This window comes from Pogona vitticeps, chromosome 3 (genome assembly GCF_051106095.1).
Source record: "Pogona vitticeps strain Pit_001003342236 chromosome 3, PviZW2.1, whole genome shotgun sequence".
NCBI lineage: Eukaryota > Metazoa > Chordata > Lepidosauria > Squamata > Agamidae > Pogona > Pogona vitticeps.
The window spans coordinates 199,446,274-199,461,861 of NC_135785.1; the positions used below are offsets into that span (position 1 = coordinate 199,446,274).

General features: G+C 41.5%; 1 protein-coding gene across 1 annotated transcript in view; it reads right to left on the reverse strand.

The window, feature by feature from the left end:
• The window catches only part of LOC110074045 (uncharacterized), a 29,423-nt gene extending 14,485 nt beyond the window's left edge, over nucleotides 1–14,938 (reverse strand). Inside the window, exons 1-6 of the mRNA XM_072994169.2 lie at nucleotides 14,277–14,938; nucleotides 11,417–11,500; nucleotides 8,061–8,176; nucleotides 5,387–5,585; nucleotides 2,290–4,116; nucleotides 152–406 (exon numbers count right to left, since the gene is read on the reverse strand). Of these exons, the coding sequence (XP_072850270.2) occupies nucleotides 152–406; nucleotides 2,290–4,116; nucleotides 5,387–5,585; nucleotides 8,061–8,176; nucleotides 11,417–11,500; nucleotides 14,277–14,724 (2,929 nt within the window). The 5' untranslated portion in view covers nucleotides 14,725–14,938. The remainder of the gene's footprint in view (nucleotides 1–151; nucleotides 407–2,289; nucleotides 4,117–5,386; nucleotides 5,586–8,060; nucleotides 8,177–11,416; nucleotides 11,501–14,276) is intronic.
• Nucleotides 14,939–15,588: the final 650 nt, after the last annotated feature.

Consider the following 15,588-nt stretch of genomic DNA (forward strand, 5'->3'; position numbering starts at 1 on the left):
ATTCCTTACTGGTTTGTTAGCTTGTTTGCTCATTTGTTTTTTCTTTCTTTCTGGGATACTGCTCTGAGTGGACTGACAAGAACATCTCAGCATAGTATTTGGCCTCCATTGCTCTAAGAAGGCAGATGGCAATAGATAATGGAGAGAATACCTGTCCGTACTGTCACAGAAGAACCGATCTTTCTACCACAGCTCCACACCTCCACAGATACTGTATACCAGTTGCCTGGATGAAGGTTTTCAAATACAGTGCTTGTGCTGTTGGTACTACTGTTACTCTTAAGTGTTTTATCTTCTAGCAGAGATACTAGGTAAGGGCTGTCTCTTCTCCCATCCAGAAGCATCCAATGGAATTGTATCACTTGACTGGTTACTCTATCCAGAGTGATGTACAAAGGCCCTGTAGCTACAAACAAAAATACACAACTGATGTCAGAGATGCACATGTTTGATCTCCACAATTCTGTAATCAGATATTTGCAGTAATTGAAATGTGATGGTGTAGAAACAATGCAGTAGGCTGTGGGACCATGTTATTCTCTGGTTACTCTTTCTGCAGCCAATACATACAATCTGATGCTACATCGTTCTACCTTCCATATTTTGGTCCACAGTATCAAAGGGTCTACATTTATTCTAATGTATGCATATGGAGTTCCTCCACATGAGGGGATACCTTTCTCAGTCAGGGTTTTCCCTCATGTGGAAGAGCTCTGTGTAAGTACGTCCTATTATATAAAGCTTCCGCATATACAGGCCAAATACAGAGGTTGCATAGGGATATGGTGAAGAATGCAAATGTATAACATATTAGAAAGTTATTTTAAACTCCAAATAAGCCCTATTTCATGGTTGGATCATTAGTACTTCAAAATGTAAAAACTGATTTGGCTTTATGAGGGACAAAAGGCTTAAGTGCTGGAAATAGTTACCCAAAAATTGCCTATTTTTCTATATAGCGAAAACGTGGAATAAACAAGCAAGACAAAATTTTACAGTATGAAGTGCTTCTGTTGAGACTCTCCACACTCCATTCCACTGCCTTTTAAATACACTTTTGCCCATCAAAAACACTGAGGTGGAAAAATGTTAGAAAGGAAGTGAAATGGAGTGTGGAGAGTCTTAACAGAAGCACTTCATACTGCAAAATTTTGCAAAACATTTCAGACAGAAAAAGTTACATGTTAATTTTTAATGTTAAATGTTTTTTTGAAATTCAGATTTACAGTGCATAATGACTGCATGCAATTGAGCATAAAAGGAAGGGAAAACTGATGCAAAGAGGATTCTAGGTCTTTCTATGGACTTAACATTCCCACTCCCCACTGGATGTTTGGATTGGCTGATGAAAATCCTTGCTATGCTATTAGATGAAAAAAAATTCTCCAGTGATTTGATGGGCATAGGATGAAACTATGAAAGAGATTACATGAAAGAGAGAAACACAAAAGATTTACAGAACTTTCACAGAGCTATTGTTCAGAAACATGAATGACTCTCTTCTGGCAATTGCAAAAGAACGCAAATTACTGTACATGAAAGACAGACTCTTTCGTGTTGTGGGTCTTTCATTAAAACATGAAAGCCCCATCCCTAGTCAATACAGCCATAATATAATTCAGTTATGCCTTAGTTACTGGGCAGAGAACTTAATTGTTCGGAAACATGAATGACTCTCTTCTGGCAATTGCAAAAGAACGCAAATTACATGAAAGACAGACTCTTTTGTGTTGTGGGTCTTTCATTAAAACGTGAAAGCCCCATCCCTAGTCAATACAGCCATAATATAATTCAGTTATGCCTTAGTTACTGGGCAGAGAACTTAAAGTAGATCATTATATTTACCAAGTTATTACTAAACTCTCCTTTCTCCTCAGCACATACTACCTCCATTATGCTTCCACCAAGCCTTCAACTCCACTGCTCTGATTTTGTTTTCCTATTGACTCAATATTTTCTGCCAACTGTGTGTAGTCACTTCCCAGAAGTCTGAGGAATGGTTCTGACTTAATTCTCCCAACCCCAAAATTAAATCCGTTACCCTAAAATAAAGAGTTCTCCAGAATCTCTGAACGCTTTTGTAAAAGACTCACGCTACTAAACAAAGATATTTCATCATGGATGATAATAATGATTCAGAAATAAATGATGACAATAGATGTTAACAACCAAATGTTATCCTTCTAAATGAGAGAATTAAATGAAAACAAAATACATGCACTTTGAGAAAATTATCAATCACAAAAAATAAATACATAAAAGAACACTGGATTAAGAGTTAATACTTACAACATTCATGAGGATTCTGGGTGGTGGATGTTACAGTAGAAAAAAATACAGAATTCTTGGTGTGCATTGAAACAGAGGTCAAAACAGTCTCTGTGTGTTGTTTTCCCACAAAATAGGAAGTAGATATTGGATCCTGACTAACTAACTGACTAGTCTCATATTCACCTGTGACACTACTTGCAGAAGAAGATGTTAAGGATGCAGAATGTCTAGTGGTTTTTGCTGTTGTTTGAGGAGAAATTTTAATTTTATCTGAGAAAGAGTTCTGCTCTTGGGATGTCAGGAGACTCAGGAGCTCAGTACTTGCAAAAGACATGCTGTCAGAAGGTGTAGGTGAAGGTGGTGTTACAAGAGAAGAGAATTCTTCTGTTTTTAGTGCTGCTGTTGGGATTTCATGGACCCCCACAGTCCTTAAGGAGCTTGAACCTGTTGCAAGAGAAGGGGTTGTTGAAGGAGAGCTTATCCAGACCTCTTTCTGAAGAGAAGTTGGAGCTATGGGACTGGCTACAGTATGGCTCCCACCACCTCCCTCCATAAGTGTTGTGCTGGATCCAGTTGTGCCCTGAAGGATGCTTGTGCTTTCAGAGGAGGCTGTGCTTTGCATTTCTCTCTGGGATGTTCTCCCAGAAGGGAGAGCATTTGTCCACGTTGCATCAGGGGAACGGTTGGTGGCTGAGATGCCTGATGCCTTTGGTTCGTGGGAGGTGCGTTGACTGAGGAGCCAAGTGCTGCCCAAGGAGGTGCTGTGATATGGTAAGGGAGACGGAGGTGATGACAAAGAGGAGAAGGTCTCAGGGTGTTGATCGGCACTCGAGCTTTCCCTGAGATCTCTAGTGGTAACAGAGAAGTGGGCTGTCCTGCCTGGAGTGCTGCTCCCAAACGATGCAGAAGGCTGTTCTGTGGAAGCTGCCTTCCAGGAAACCCCATGTGTGGGATCGATGCTGGATTGGGTGCTGCTCACCTCTTTTTCAGGCAAACCACTCGGTTGGACAGAGGTGCTAGACTCCAGACCTGAGGGTGCCGAGCTGGACGACTCCTCAGTTCTCCTGTAAGGACTGTACGTGGCAGTTACCTGAGGGAGTGTGTTTGGAGATGAAGTGGTGAAAGCCTTCTGCTCTTGGGTGATCGGGTGACTCAGGTCCTGGGTGCTTGGTGTAGATGTGCTGCTAGCGTGTTGAGGCCAAGGGGTGCTGTGGGGGACTCTTTGGCTTTCTGAGACTCTCTGGTGGGTGGCTTCATGTGGGTTACTGCTCACAGATGTGGTAGAAAGAAGCTGTGTAGAAAATAATTTCAAATAAGCACTTTGCTTAGAGGCTGCCTCAGAAGTAGTCGTATCCAATATGGTTGATGAGGTGTACTCTCTCTCAGAAGTAATGTATGGTGTCACGGCATTGGAAGATTCTGGCCTTGTGGGTGTAGAAGTGGGCATTTCTTTTGGAGACCCCAGTGGTCTTGTACTGGAAAGAGCAGTCTCAATTCCTATTCCTGCAGAGATTGTAACTGGTGTGGTTTCAGATACTCCTAAAGATCTGTCCTCAGTAGTGCTTATGTGAATAAGAGACTGAGAAGCAGTGGATGTCATGCTCTGAGAAGGTACAGTGGAAGTAGGAGGTATAGAAGAAGGTTTCTCCTGTGGGTCAGCAAAATAAGTTGTATGGGAAGTTCTCTGTATGGTTAGGCTGTCTGTATTAAGAGGAGACTGTGATCTGGAGATTACGTGAGGTGTAGCGACTATGCTGGATTCTGTGGTGATATCACCCATTCCATTAGTGGAAGCCTGTCCAGCTTCAGAAGAGGTGGTTGATGAATAAAGCTGTCTGTGTATTTCTAAAATGCAAAAGAGAGGAGAGTAGGTAATCATCTGGAAAGAACAAACTTCCAAAACATTTACACCTCTACATGACGAGTTAAGGTGTGCATTTTATTAATCACATATTTGTCCTACTGCTAACATATTGAAGTAGTAATAATAGTTGTTGTTGATGATTCCACTTATTGGATTCCTTTCCTTAAAAAACTTCACAACATTAGGTAAAGGTAAAGGTTCCCCTTGACAATTTTTGTCCAGTCGTGTTCGACTCTAGGGGACGGTGCTCATCCTCGTTTCCAAGCAATAGAGCCAGCATTTGTCCGAAGACAGTTTCCGTTGTCACATAGCCTGTGCGACTTAAACACGGAACGCTGTTACCTTCCCACCGAGGTGGTCCCTATTTATCTACTTGCATTTTGCATGCTTTCGAACCGCTAGGTTGGCGGGAGCTGGGACAAGCGATGGGCGCACATTCCATCGCGTGGATTCGATCTTACGACTGCTGGTCTTCTGACCCTGCAGCACAGGCTTCTGCGGTTTAGCCCACAGCGCCACCACATTATAGCTCATTAATTTAAATATGTGGAAACAGAGCTCTTGCATTTGCATTTCCGTGTTTGTATTGGGCCGAGTTTGAATTCACAATTGCTTCTTTACTTTTACTGTGTCTAATGTGCCCAATACAGATCACAATTGCGATACAGAGGAGAACAGACTTGTCTCTCTCTTCTTTCCATCTTCATGCACTGAAGTCAGCTCTAGGGTCTTTTGTAACGAAGTTAGGTTTCTTAACTTCTGCCCTACCTCTGAATAGATTTCTAGAAACTATAATGCACATCTTTTTTCTTTTTCTAACTACCAGTTCCCCAAGTTTTTACTCTTTTCAGTAGTCGCAAGTTGAACACTAAACCATGACTTTCCTTCTGTAGAAATACTGTATAATAATTTCTAGCAAGGGAGACTCTGGGCCATTCCTGCCTTGGGAAGACTGAGATGCTGGAATATGGTTCAAGAAGGAGCGTGCTCACATGCAGTGGCAACCTGGTCCTGTCGGTTGAATGTCAGAGTAGGGAGTTCCCCCCTAAACCCTTTCCCTAGGTGTGGTAGAAGATACAGTACTGTTATATTGCCATTGGCAACATGTGATTCAGCCACTAGCAGTTGACTCACATGTTGACACTGGCAATATAACAGCTCTGTTTGTGGCATGGGGTGAGGGGGGGCAATGTCATCTTGTTATTCAGTTTATTTATTGGCTTGACCCTACAGCTGTTGGTTACTACTCACCTTTGACTGATACTTCGGTTTCATTATCAAGCATGTTTTTCACTACTTTTATTAAATCTGCTGAAAACATTCTTGTACTGAGGAACTGTTGTCCTTGGAGCAGAGATGTAAAATACGCAACCACACTTCCAGGTCGGAATCCAACCATGACAATATCAAAGGCATCATCACCAAGCTTCAGCTTCATTCCTTCAATAACCTTTGTTCCAAAATACCAGCAATAAGATTAGGGACAGGCAAAAGTAAGTTACACATAAACAAGAACAATTTAAAACATGACATCAAAGTTCCATTTGCTGCAAATGTAGAGGAAAAAAAGCAAGTGCTATTTATATTGGGAGTCTCCTAAGGTAAATGATACAGTCTGTCTAGACCTAGACTGATTGTTGTTCCCCTCAGTGGGCTACCTTCAATCCTCTGTCCTGGAAGAAGGGCTCCAGTTAACTTGAATTTGTTTTTTTCTCTTTGCAATATACAGTATTTCAATATTACCTTTGAGTCACAATGGCAGAATTTGTGTCTTGACATGTAGAAAACACACTTGGAGTCACTTTTTTGCATGACATGATGCAGCGAAGTCTCATTTTGGTAGGCAATAGGTTGGCCCATTTGTGTGACACTGGAATTCATGGAGATCCTTAAATACCCCACAATAACCAAGAATTACACAATTTATTTATTTAACTTGTATTTCACCTTGTATTTTCCGCTTTGGGTGTTTAAGGGGAACATACTTGATTCTGCATTCATAAATTCCTTCAGGCATGGGGCATTTTTATATAATGCAACACAATTAATGCTCCACAATTCCCACAATGCAAGGGAATTTTGTAGAATCTTGGTGCATGACGGTTAAGGCCGAACTAGACATAAGACAGAGCTCCAGATGTCTTTTTCCCTGGAACCCTTGAGGGATAAAAACTAATTGAAATGATGCGATTCTAATGGGTGTGTCGATTTCAAAGTTGTATATTTATATGAATAAAATGTCAGCATCTGTTGCCCTGGTCTACCGCAAACCAAGCAAACTCTATTAAGTTTTACATAAAAACAGCTGCATAAGAAGAATGCCAGTTGAACAGAGTAATACAAATAATGATAAGATTAAAAATGTAAACATTTTGAAAATGAAACTGTTGGCAAGCAGCAGCATCGGTAGATACCATGATCATAGAAGCTTGAACACTCAGGCAGGAACAGAGGCAAAAGAAATAAGTAGAAGAACAATATAGCACTATTGAACCATACCAGCTGTAGCTAGGTAAGCACAAAATAATGCTGGTGTTGGTTTTTCTCTTTTCCTGCTGCCTTCCACCATTCCCAGCATTATGGTCTTTTCCAGAGAATCCTAACTTCTCATTATGTGCCCAAAGTAGGACAGCATCAGTTTCAATTTTTTTTAATTGAAGTCCAGTTTCCAAATTATAATTTTTTGTTCAGGCGGCCCCCGATTTTAGAATGACCTTGAAGAATGTGGATTTGCTCCCCTGCACAATAACCTCACTGGAGTGATAATGGATATGACAAGAATGCCTAGAGAGGCTTATTTCACTTTGAGTAAAACAATGGCTCATTCTCATCTTCTTGAGAGATATGGACCATTCAAACAATGAAAATACTTATACCGTACTTTAATACCCAGGTGCACTTTAATATGATTAATAAGAGTATCTGATGTCACACTGAAATAAACCCTTAATAGGGGAAATGAAAAATGTCTGACAGACCTTATAGGCTTGAAGTACCAGACAGCATTAAAAATCCTATAGTGCTCTGAGGATGTTGTTCAAACATCATACCCATGACCTTGATAGAGTGGTGGGTGAGATGAGGTTAAGGAACAAAGAGTATCTTCAGAGAAACAAATGTAATACAGTGGACCCTTGACTTACAGACAGCTCAACTTACAGACTTTTCGAGTTACAGACTGCTCTGGCTTCAAAATTTAGGTTCGATTTGCAGCCGGAGAATCAACTTACAGACCAGAAAAAAACCAAAATGGAACAAACACGGAACAAAAACGGCCAGTTACGGGATTAATCGGTTTTCAATGCATTGTAGGTCAATGGAGACTCGACCTACAGACTTTTCAACCTGCAGCCACCATTCCAATACGGATTAATTCTGTAAGTAGAGGGTCCACTGTAGGTTTTACTCCAGACATAACCAAATTTAGAAGCAGTACTCTATTAAGTGTTGAAAGCTATCTCTTTCTCATAGCAGAAGTTTTTCTAAATTTTCTACTTTACAAATTTGCTTGCTTTGTTTTATGAGTGGTCAGGAAATTCAAAGAAAAAAGAAAAAAAAGGAACTCTGTGTTACATTTCCTTTGCCAAAAGTAGTGTTCTATTATAACTAGAACAGGTGCCAAGGGTATTTTCTCTCCTCTCCTGAACCTTTCCTCTAAGATTAGATGCAACCAAATAATAACAGTATTGCATAAGGAAATGAATTTTCCCAATAACTCAATTGATAGGAACTATGCAATGTAGTTTGAAGGGGCATGGTCCTGAATAGTTGATTAAGAGCCATTAGCTTACTCCTGATAGAGACCTGAGCAGGTCTGGGAGAAAAAAAATTAATATATCCACCTCGCTGTTATCATTAACGTCAATAGCAACGTAACATTTTCAGCAGTCTTTTGCAAATAGCTCTTGCATGTAAAATAACTTACAGTGTTTCTGATTTTGTCAGTCAGGTTCTTATAGATTTCACTTTCTGGATTATAAAGATCAGGAGATATGAACGTCCAATTTTTGAATAAAATACTGCAAGCAAATGCTTGTTTGCCTGAAAAGAAATGCAATATAATTAACATCTCAACTAGTTTCTCTTCAGATCTAGTTTCATGTGTATTACTATTAATTTACTATATTCAGTGTTCTAAAATATGACCCACTAAAAGAATAGGTTCTAAAATGTATGCTCCATCTGTGGATCAGCTTTAATAAAAATATGTCCACAAAAACCTTACCCTGAATATCGTCATACAAAAAGGTACATTTAAGGATGCTCTTGTTCTTCTCTACTTTGTAGACTTTTCAGCAGCATTTCTTTTTAAATGCTTTGCCAACTTCATTATTAAGAGACTTCAGTGCACTGTCACTGTTAGAACACATTCAATGCAAGGTTTATTCTTCTTATGGATCTGAGGCCTTCTAAACACATCTGGAAACAAGTAGCCTGCTCCATAGGTGATGATGCTTCTGAGGTTCACGTGACTACATGCAGCTTGATCCTAGGGTGGATATGTGTCCTGCTTTGCAGAAGACAGTCCTCTGCATCAAAACATCTTCTACAGGAATTATTTTCATTTATGTTTGCAAACACAAAATTAGCATATGAAAAATTTATGCAAATCCATGTCTTGATTTGTTCCATTTGGGAGTGAAGATTCTATTGGGTTGTGTGTGTTTTTCACTCCCATTTTTTCTATATAGGGATGGCAGCCCTATATGTTCTTGTCTATCTCTCATGAGCCTTACTTGCTTCTCACTGACTGCCCAATTATAAATCCTAATGTGCAATGCATTTGCCATATTTATTTCTGGATTTCATCTTTATGTCTGTTACTCCTTGTATTGGGATTCAAGGTGACTCCATTGAAAGCAAGTTGAATTGGAAATACTAATTATACCAATTAAGAAATGATTAAATATGTGATATATAAACTCTGCTAATAGAAGCAGTTTTAAGACACTGAGAAACACTGGCTCACACGAGAAACAAAAAAATGTATAGCATCTAGCTATGAAACTAAATTCTGCTGAGCTGCTATAGGGAGGCTTTTACCTGCCGCCTGAAGAACAGTCTGCAAGGGGCCAGCCTGACCTCCCAAGAGAAGGCATTCTACAACTTCCTTTCCTCCCCTTCTTTCTTGGGGGTGAGTACTGCCTTCTTGTAAATTTGTGCAGTAGTCTATAGCAGTGGTTCTTAACCTTTTTGAAAGAAACGCCCCCTTGAGCCATTGAGGAAGTTATCATCGCCCCCCTCCCCGCGGTGATGATATATTTATTTATTTATTTATTTATTTATTTATTTATTTATTTATTTATTTATTTATTTATTTAAGACAGTTAAATCCAATGACCCCTGAAAACAAAATTAAATTCCAAGAAAATGAAATGCCCCCCAAAAAAGTAACATTTAATGATTTAGTTGCAAGTGAATTTTAAGACACAAAAAGAAATATAAAAAGGGCATAAAAACAAATGCAGGAACTAAAAATTTCAAGACAAAAAGTCTGAAACTAAATTAAAATTGGAGGAAAATATATATTCATGCACACTGTAAAAAGGCTGCAGCCATCTTCACAGGTTTGGCTTGCTTCAGCGCCCCCCTACCGCCCCCTTCTGCTCCAGCGCCCCCATGCCGCCCCTTTTCGTTCTACCGCCCCCCTGAAAAATGAAATCGCCCGCTGGGGGGCATTATCGCCCACGTTAAGAACCACTGGTCTATAGAATATCTGTTATCAACTGATATCCCATCACCTGATCATTTCACAATGTTTTGCACCAAATCTCTGTCGCAGACCTCAATTTTCTTTCTCTGTCGATTCACTCTTCCTTTTATGAAGTAGTGGAAAGACCCTTAGTAAAATTTAGAAATATTATGGCTAGAAAGAAAGGCAATGCCCGAGTACATTCTCATCCTGTTAGGATTTAGAGATTGATTGTTACTGTCAGTTCTTTCTCCTTTTCTAGGTACTTTTCAACCAATGTGGTTCAAACATGAGGTTTGGCCTGCCTATGGAATGGCATAGAAGCAAACTTTGGTTTGTTTCATAAACAGCACCGTCGACTGCTTCCTGTTGGCAAAAAGGGCTGAGGATTTCTTCCAGCCTGGAATTTTGCAAGGATTTTGAAAGAGACACATAATTGCTGTGGCAACAAGGCTGAGCTGGAAGACAATGGAACAGTATGGACAGGCTGCACATTTGGATACTTTCAGGGGTGCCAGGCCCAGAGTATACCCTGATATGATGCCGTGGTCATATCATGTGCTGCAGGACAAAGGGATGATTTACTTTCTGGGAATAAAGAAGAGTAGTACAATGGACTTTTTCTGCCAGCTTGCCATCTACCAACACAGAACTGAATTTCAAGGGTGAAGGTAAGGAAGACAACCAGAATGCAGGAAAATTGGGGGTCAGTAGAGCAAAACACAACTGCTGCTTGGGACAAGGAAACTGAGACTCAGAGTCACATTCATTCATACACACATCCACAGTCACATAGAGATGCTTTTTAGTTCACTTTTTCTTATGTATTTTTTTACTTTTGCAGATTTTGACTGCTCTGGAGCCTTGGGGCCTTAGTGCGTTGATTCTGAGCGAAGTTTCACTTTTTACAATGGGTTGCACTATTCCTCCTGGGAGATTCTACACCTCCCTTACTCTTTTCTTTTTTCTATTTATTACACACACACAAACTGATTTCATTACTTTATTTTACGTTTTACATTTTCCTTCTTTTTTTCCCCAACTGAAATGCCCTGGATTGCTCCTACACATTTCCCTTAGTCTTCAGAAAGCCATTCTATATCTTTCTCACTCTTTAGGCCAAAGACTGCTGAACTTAGAAAGCTTTAAGCAGAAAGCTGATGGAATATTAGGGGCAAATATAGTGTTTGATAAAGGGCTAACTATGGCTAATTTTGCAGAATTGTAATTTCATCTGATACTTCAATACAGGTTGTTCTGCTTTGCCTTTTTCATTTCATCATTGCATTGTATTGATTTTCCTTTATTTTCTTTAATATTTTCATGGATCTTATGCCCTGTCTATCTGCTGTGATTTAAATACATCTTTAAATTAATTGCACCTGTAGATGGCTTCACATCATCTCTAGTTATACATTTTGCTCACGGGTAAATAAAGGGCCTCATTATTCAAGTTCATATGCTCAAAGAAATGTGAGCATAACAACTGCCAAATAGTACACTTTCCTGAAAAAAATGGATAAAAGCCACCAATACAGAATTCTTCCTTCTTTACAGTGAAACAATTCATGTAAATATTTCCAACTTACTTGAACAGATGTAATCTTTTTGTAAGGCAAGGCATTTAGTGGACTGTGTGCAAAAATCATGTGTATTGAAACACAGGATAGGATCTGTGAAATAAATAAAAGGAAAATTAATATGTATGCTTATAAAATATAAAGTTTTTACTATGCCTGAATAACCTAGATATGTATATCTTCAAGGTACACGTAAACAAGCAGGATGGAGCTTCTGATTTCTTATATAAAAAACAGATTCATCTTAAATTCTAATTGTTGAAATATGTAGCAACTCACCATGCTATGCATGGACTAATTGCTAATACAGCTGTTTACATGATCCCCTTTAGAAGAGAAAACCTCTCTAGGAAAACTAACTTAAGCAACCAATCAACAGCTCCCTTTCCTTCTTACCACTACAGTGGACCCTCGACTTACAAAGGTCCCTACTTACGGAAATTTTGAGGTATGAAAAGCTCCGGCTGCAAAATTTTAGTTCGACTTGCGGCCGGAGCTTCGACCTATGAAAGGCAGCAGGAAAGGGCGGGAAATTCAAAGCAGCCCCCGCTGCCCTCTGGTCTCCTGTCCCCGGTGCCCTCTGCCTCCTGTGGACAGGAGGCAGAGGGCACCAGGGACAGGAAACAGAAGGCACCGGGGACAGGAGACAGAAGGCACCGGGGACAGGAGTCAGAGGGCACCGGGTGCAGCTTTCAAAGCTTTTGGCTTGCAAGCTGAAAGCTGCTCCGCGCCCGCTGCCGGCTTTCGGAGCTTGGAAAGCTGCACCCACTGCCCTCTTGTCTCCTGTCCCCAGTGCCATCTGCCTCCTGTTCCCGTGGGGACAGGAGGCAGAGGGCAGCGGGGACAGAAGGCAGAGGGCAGTGGGTGCAGTTTTGGAAGGCCTGGATTTTTTTTTCTTTGGCTGGAATGGATTAAATGGTTTTCAATGCATTCCTATGGGAAATGGACCCTTGACCTACGGAATTTTCAACCGGCAGCCACCGTTCCAATACGGATTAATTCCGTATGTCGAGGGTCCACTGTAGGTGCTTAACCTTCTTCACTCTGAGGCACTGTTTTCTTGGTTAGTTCTTGTTTGTCCTCCATTTTGTGAGGTGGATGTTATGTTGACCTCTGTCCTCAGCCATGAGTTTCAGAAAGAAAAACTATTTTCTACCATTTAAACAGATTAAATTATTCTTCTTTTCACCACTAGTGATCCCATGCATTCATGTCGAGTTGTTGAGCACATAATTTTGAAAATAAATATTATTTCTTTTTAAATTATTGTCTAACTAGCAAACCATGAAGCAAAACCCCTCCCCCATGAATTATGCCATTTTGTGGTTCATTTTGGGGCACTTTGGGAAAATACGCCTGCCCAGAACAAAATGAAATGTTGAACTATTATTGGCAATAACGATTCATATGCTCTATGGAAGGGGTCCCCAACCTTTTTCACCCCGTGGACCTGCTGGGGAAGGCGGGGCACTGCCCATGCTCGTGTGCATGAGCGAATGAGTGCTCTTGTGCAAACGGCAGTGCAGCGCTCACACGGGCGCGCTGCAGCGCGCGTAATGTCCAAATCAGCTGTGTGGGGGTGAGTGCGTGCACAGGGGGGAGGCCTGTCTCTGCAGCCCGGTTCGGCTCAGGCCACAGACCAGAGCCGGGCCATGGACTGGGGTTGGGGACCTCTGCTCTATGGTTTGTGCAATTTGGGATTTTTGGGAGTGGCAAAACAGCTCCTGCAGAGATGCCAAACTCACATTGAATCTTCATCTGACTCTCCTTCCCACACCCTCCAAGTTTGGAGACGATTGTATTTGGAATGTCTGAGTTATAGAGGGCATTTTCCTGGGAAATCTGCTTTGGGGACCTATAACTTAGACATACCAAGTCCAGTCTTCAGCAAACTGGAAGGGATGGGGAGGAGAGTCAGATGAAGACTCTCTGTGAAATTAGCGGCTCTAACATATGCAGAGGTCATTTAAACACTACTGGAAGTCCCAAATCACAACAAAAAACTACAAAAAACACAAAATGGTTTGTTTCATTACCAAGTTTGTGACAGTTCATCGTTGATGAATATAAACGAATCACGAATCCTGATCAAATGTCGTTTTTCCCAATTCTTTCCCATCTCTGTGTGCAACCACAAAAAAGTCAACACTCATTCTGATTTCACATCTATGACATAGTTCAGGATGATTTGTGTTCTGGGCTGGAATTGTTTTGATTTTGAAATGCTGGCTTACAAAGTGAAAATCAGCTTGCAATTTTAGTCCTTGAATGAATTTATTTGATCTCAGTATAAAGCTTCCGACAAAACCTTTTCAGATCCTGATGCCCACAAGGGATAAATTTTACCCAAGTAAATTTATCACAAGAGGGAACATTTATGTCCAACAAATAGATCCACAGCAGCCCTGAATCCAGAGCCAGAGATCCAGAAGAATTTTTTCAATAATAAATACCCCTACATCCTAAATTTCCTAAAGGTTTTTCTCTGTTAAAAGGGTTCACTATGGAGTACTGAAACTTGAAAGGCAGCAAAAAAGAAAATCAAAATTAATCAAATTAAAGAGTAATCTTATGAACTAGGGTTCTCATTGCCATTTGGACCCAGGCAGTAATGCAACAAGGTCTCCAACATGATATGGCAAATATACATGAATTTATTATTGTTTAACACATTAAGATTTTAGGTACGGTATGTCATATGCACATGACTAACTGGTATAGAATTCAAGAGATACAAGAACTCCAATAAAACAAAAAGGAAAGCTACAAACCATGACAGTGACAAAAAAAAATGTCCTCCAGAATATATAATATTGCGAAGGAAAACGACAGCAGGGAGCAGGGTGAAATACAGTGAAAATGATCTCACCTGTCTCAGAATATGTACTCAATGGGGAAAAGGTGGTGTATGCCAGATCTGAAGATGCAGAGCTCAACACTTCCTTGGTTCTCATGGAAGGACTAATTGGCAGGGACGTTATCTCAAGCAAGGTGTTTGGACTTGTTGCAGAAGAGATGGAGAATGAGGACACAATTGGGGAGGAACTGGATAATTTGTCAGTAGCTTTAGCCTGTTCTCCCACTGCAAAGTTGCTCAATACAAGGAAAGTGGTGGGTTCTGAGGCTGATGTGGTTTGCAAGCTTTGTGATTCTCCATGTGATATCCTCTCAGAATGAACGGAAATTATTCCAGATGCCTTGGGGACAGAGCTGGTGACTAATACACCTGATGTCTTTGGTTCGAGGGAGACAGCTTGAGTGACAAACTGGGAGCTTGGAGCTAAGGAGTCTGTAAAGTCCAGTTGTTCGGATGTCATGTGACTGAACAGATGCGTACTGGTGGAAGAGGTGCTAACCACGGGCCTTTGTGAAGCTGAGGTGAAAAGAGATGATGTGGACGGGGTGCTGGATTCAGCTGCTGTGCTACTTGCCTGGCTTCCATCCCGAGAGCTGCTCAGTGTTTCCGAAGTGGTGGGTGCCGTGTCCGAGGCTGGCGTGGGTTGCACTCCGGATGTTTCTGCCGGGGCTGTCTTCCGGGAGGGAAGAGTATTTGTCCCGGTAACCTTGGCGAGGCTGCTGCTGGCTGAGATGCCTGAAGTTTCTGACTCGTTGGTGACGGCTTGAGTGATGGGTTGGGTGGTGCCCGAGGAGGGGCTGTGCGACGATACAGGAGACGGAGGTGGTGCTGAAGAGGAGAAGGTCTCCGGGTGTTGATCGGCACTCGAGCTTTCCCTGAGATCTCTAGTGGTAACAGAGAAGTGGGCCGTCCTGCCTGGAGTGCTGCTCCCAAACGATGCAGAAGGGTGTTCTGTGGAAGCTGCCTTCCAGGAAACCCCTTGTGTGGGACCGATGCCGGATTGGGTGCTGATGCTCACCTCTCTTTCAGATGACCCACTCGGTTGGAGAGAGGTGCTAGACTCCAGACCTGAGGGTGCCGAGCTGGACGACTCCTCGGTTCTCTTGGAAAGCGGACTGGGGGTTGCGGAGGGCTCGGGGAATGTCTTTGGTGTTGATGTGTGGTCCGAGTCCTGCTGTTGGGAGGTCAGGTGATTGAACACCTCGGTGCTGGTGGAAGAGGTGCTGCCCACGAGTCCTTGTGAAGCTGAGGTGAAAAGAGAGGAAGAGCCCTCCAGCCGTTCTGCTGTAGGGCTTCTGTGGAGACCCTGAGTGCTGAAGGTGCT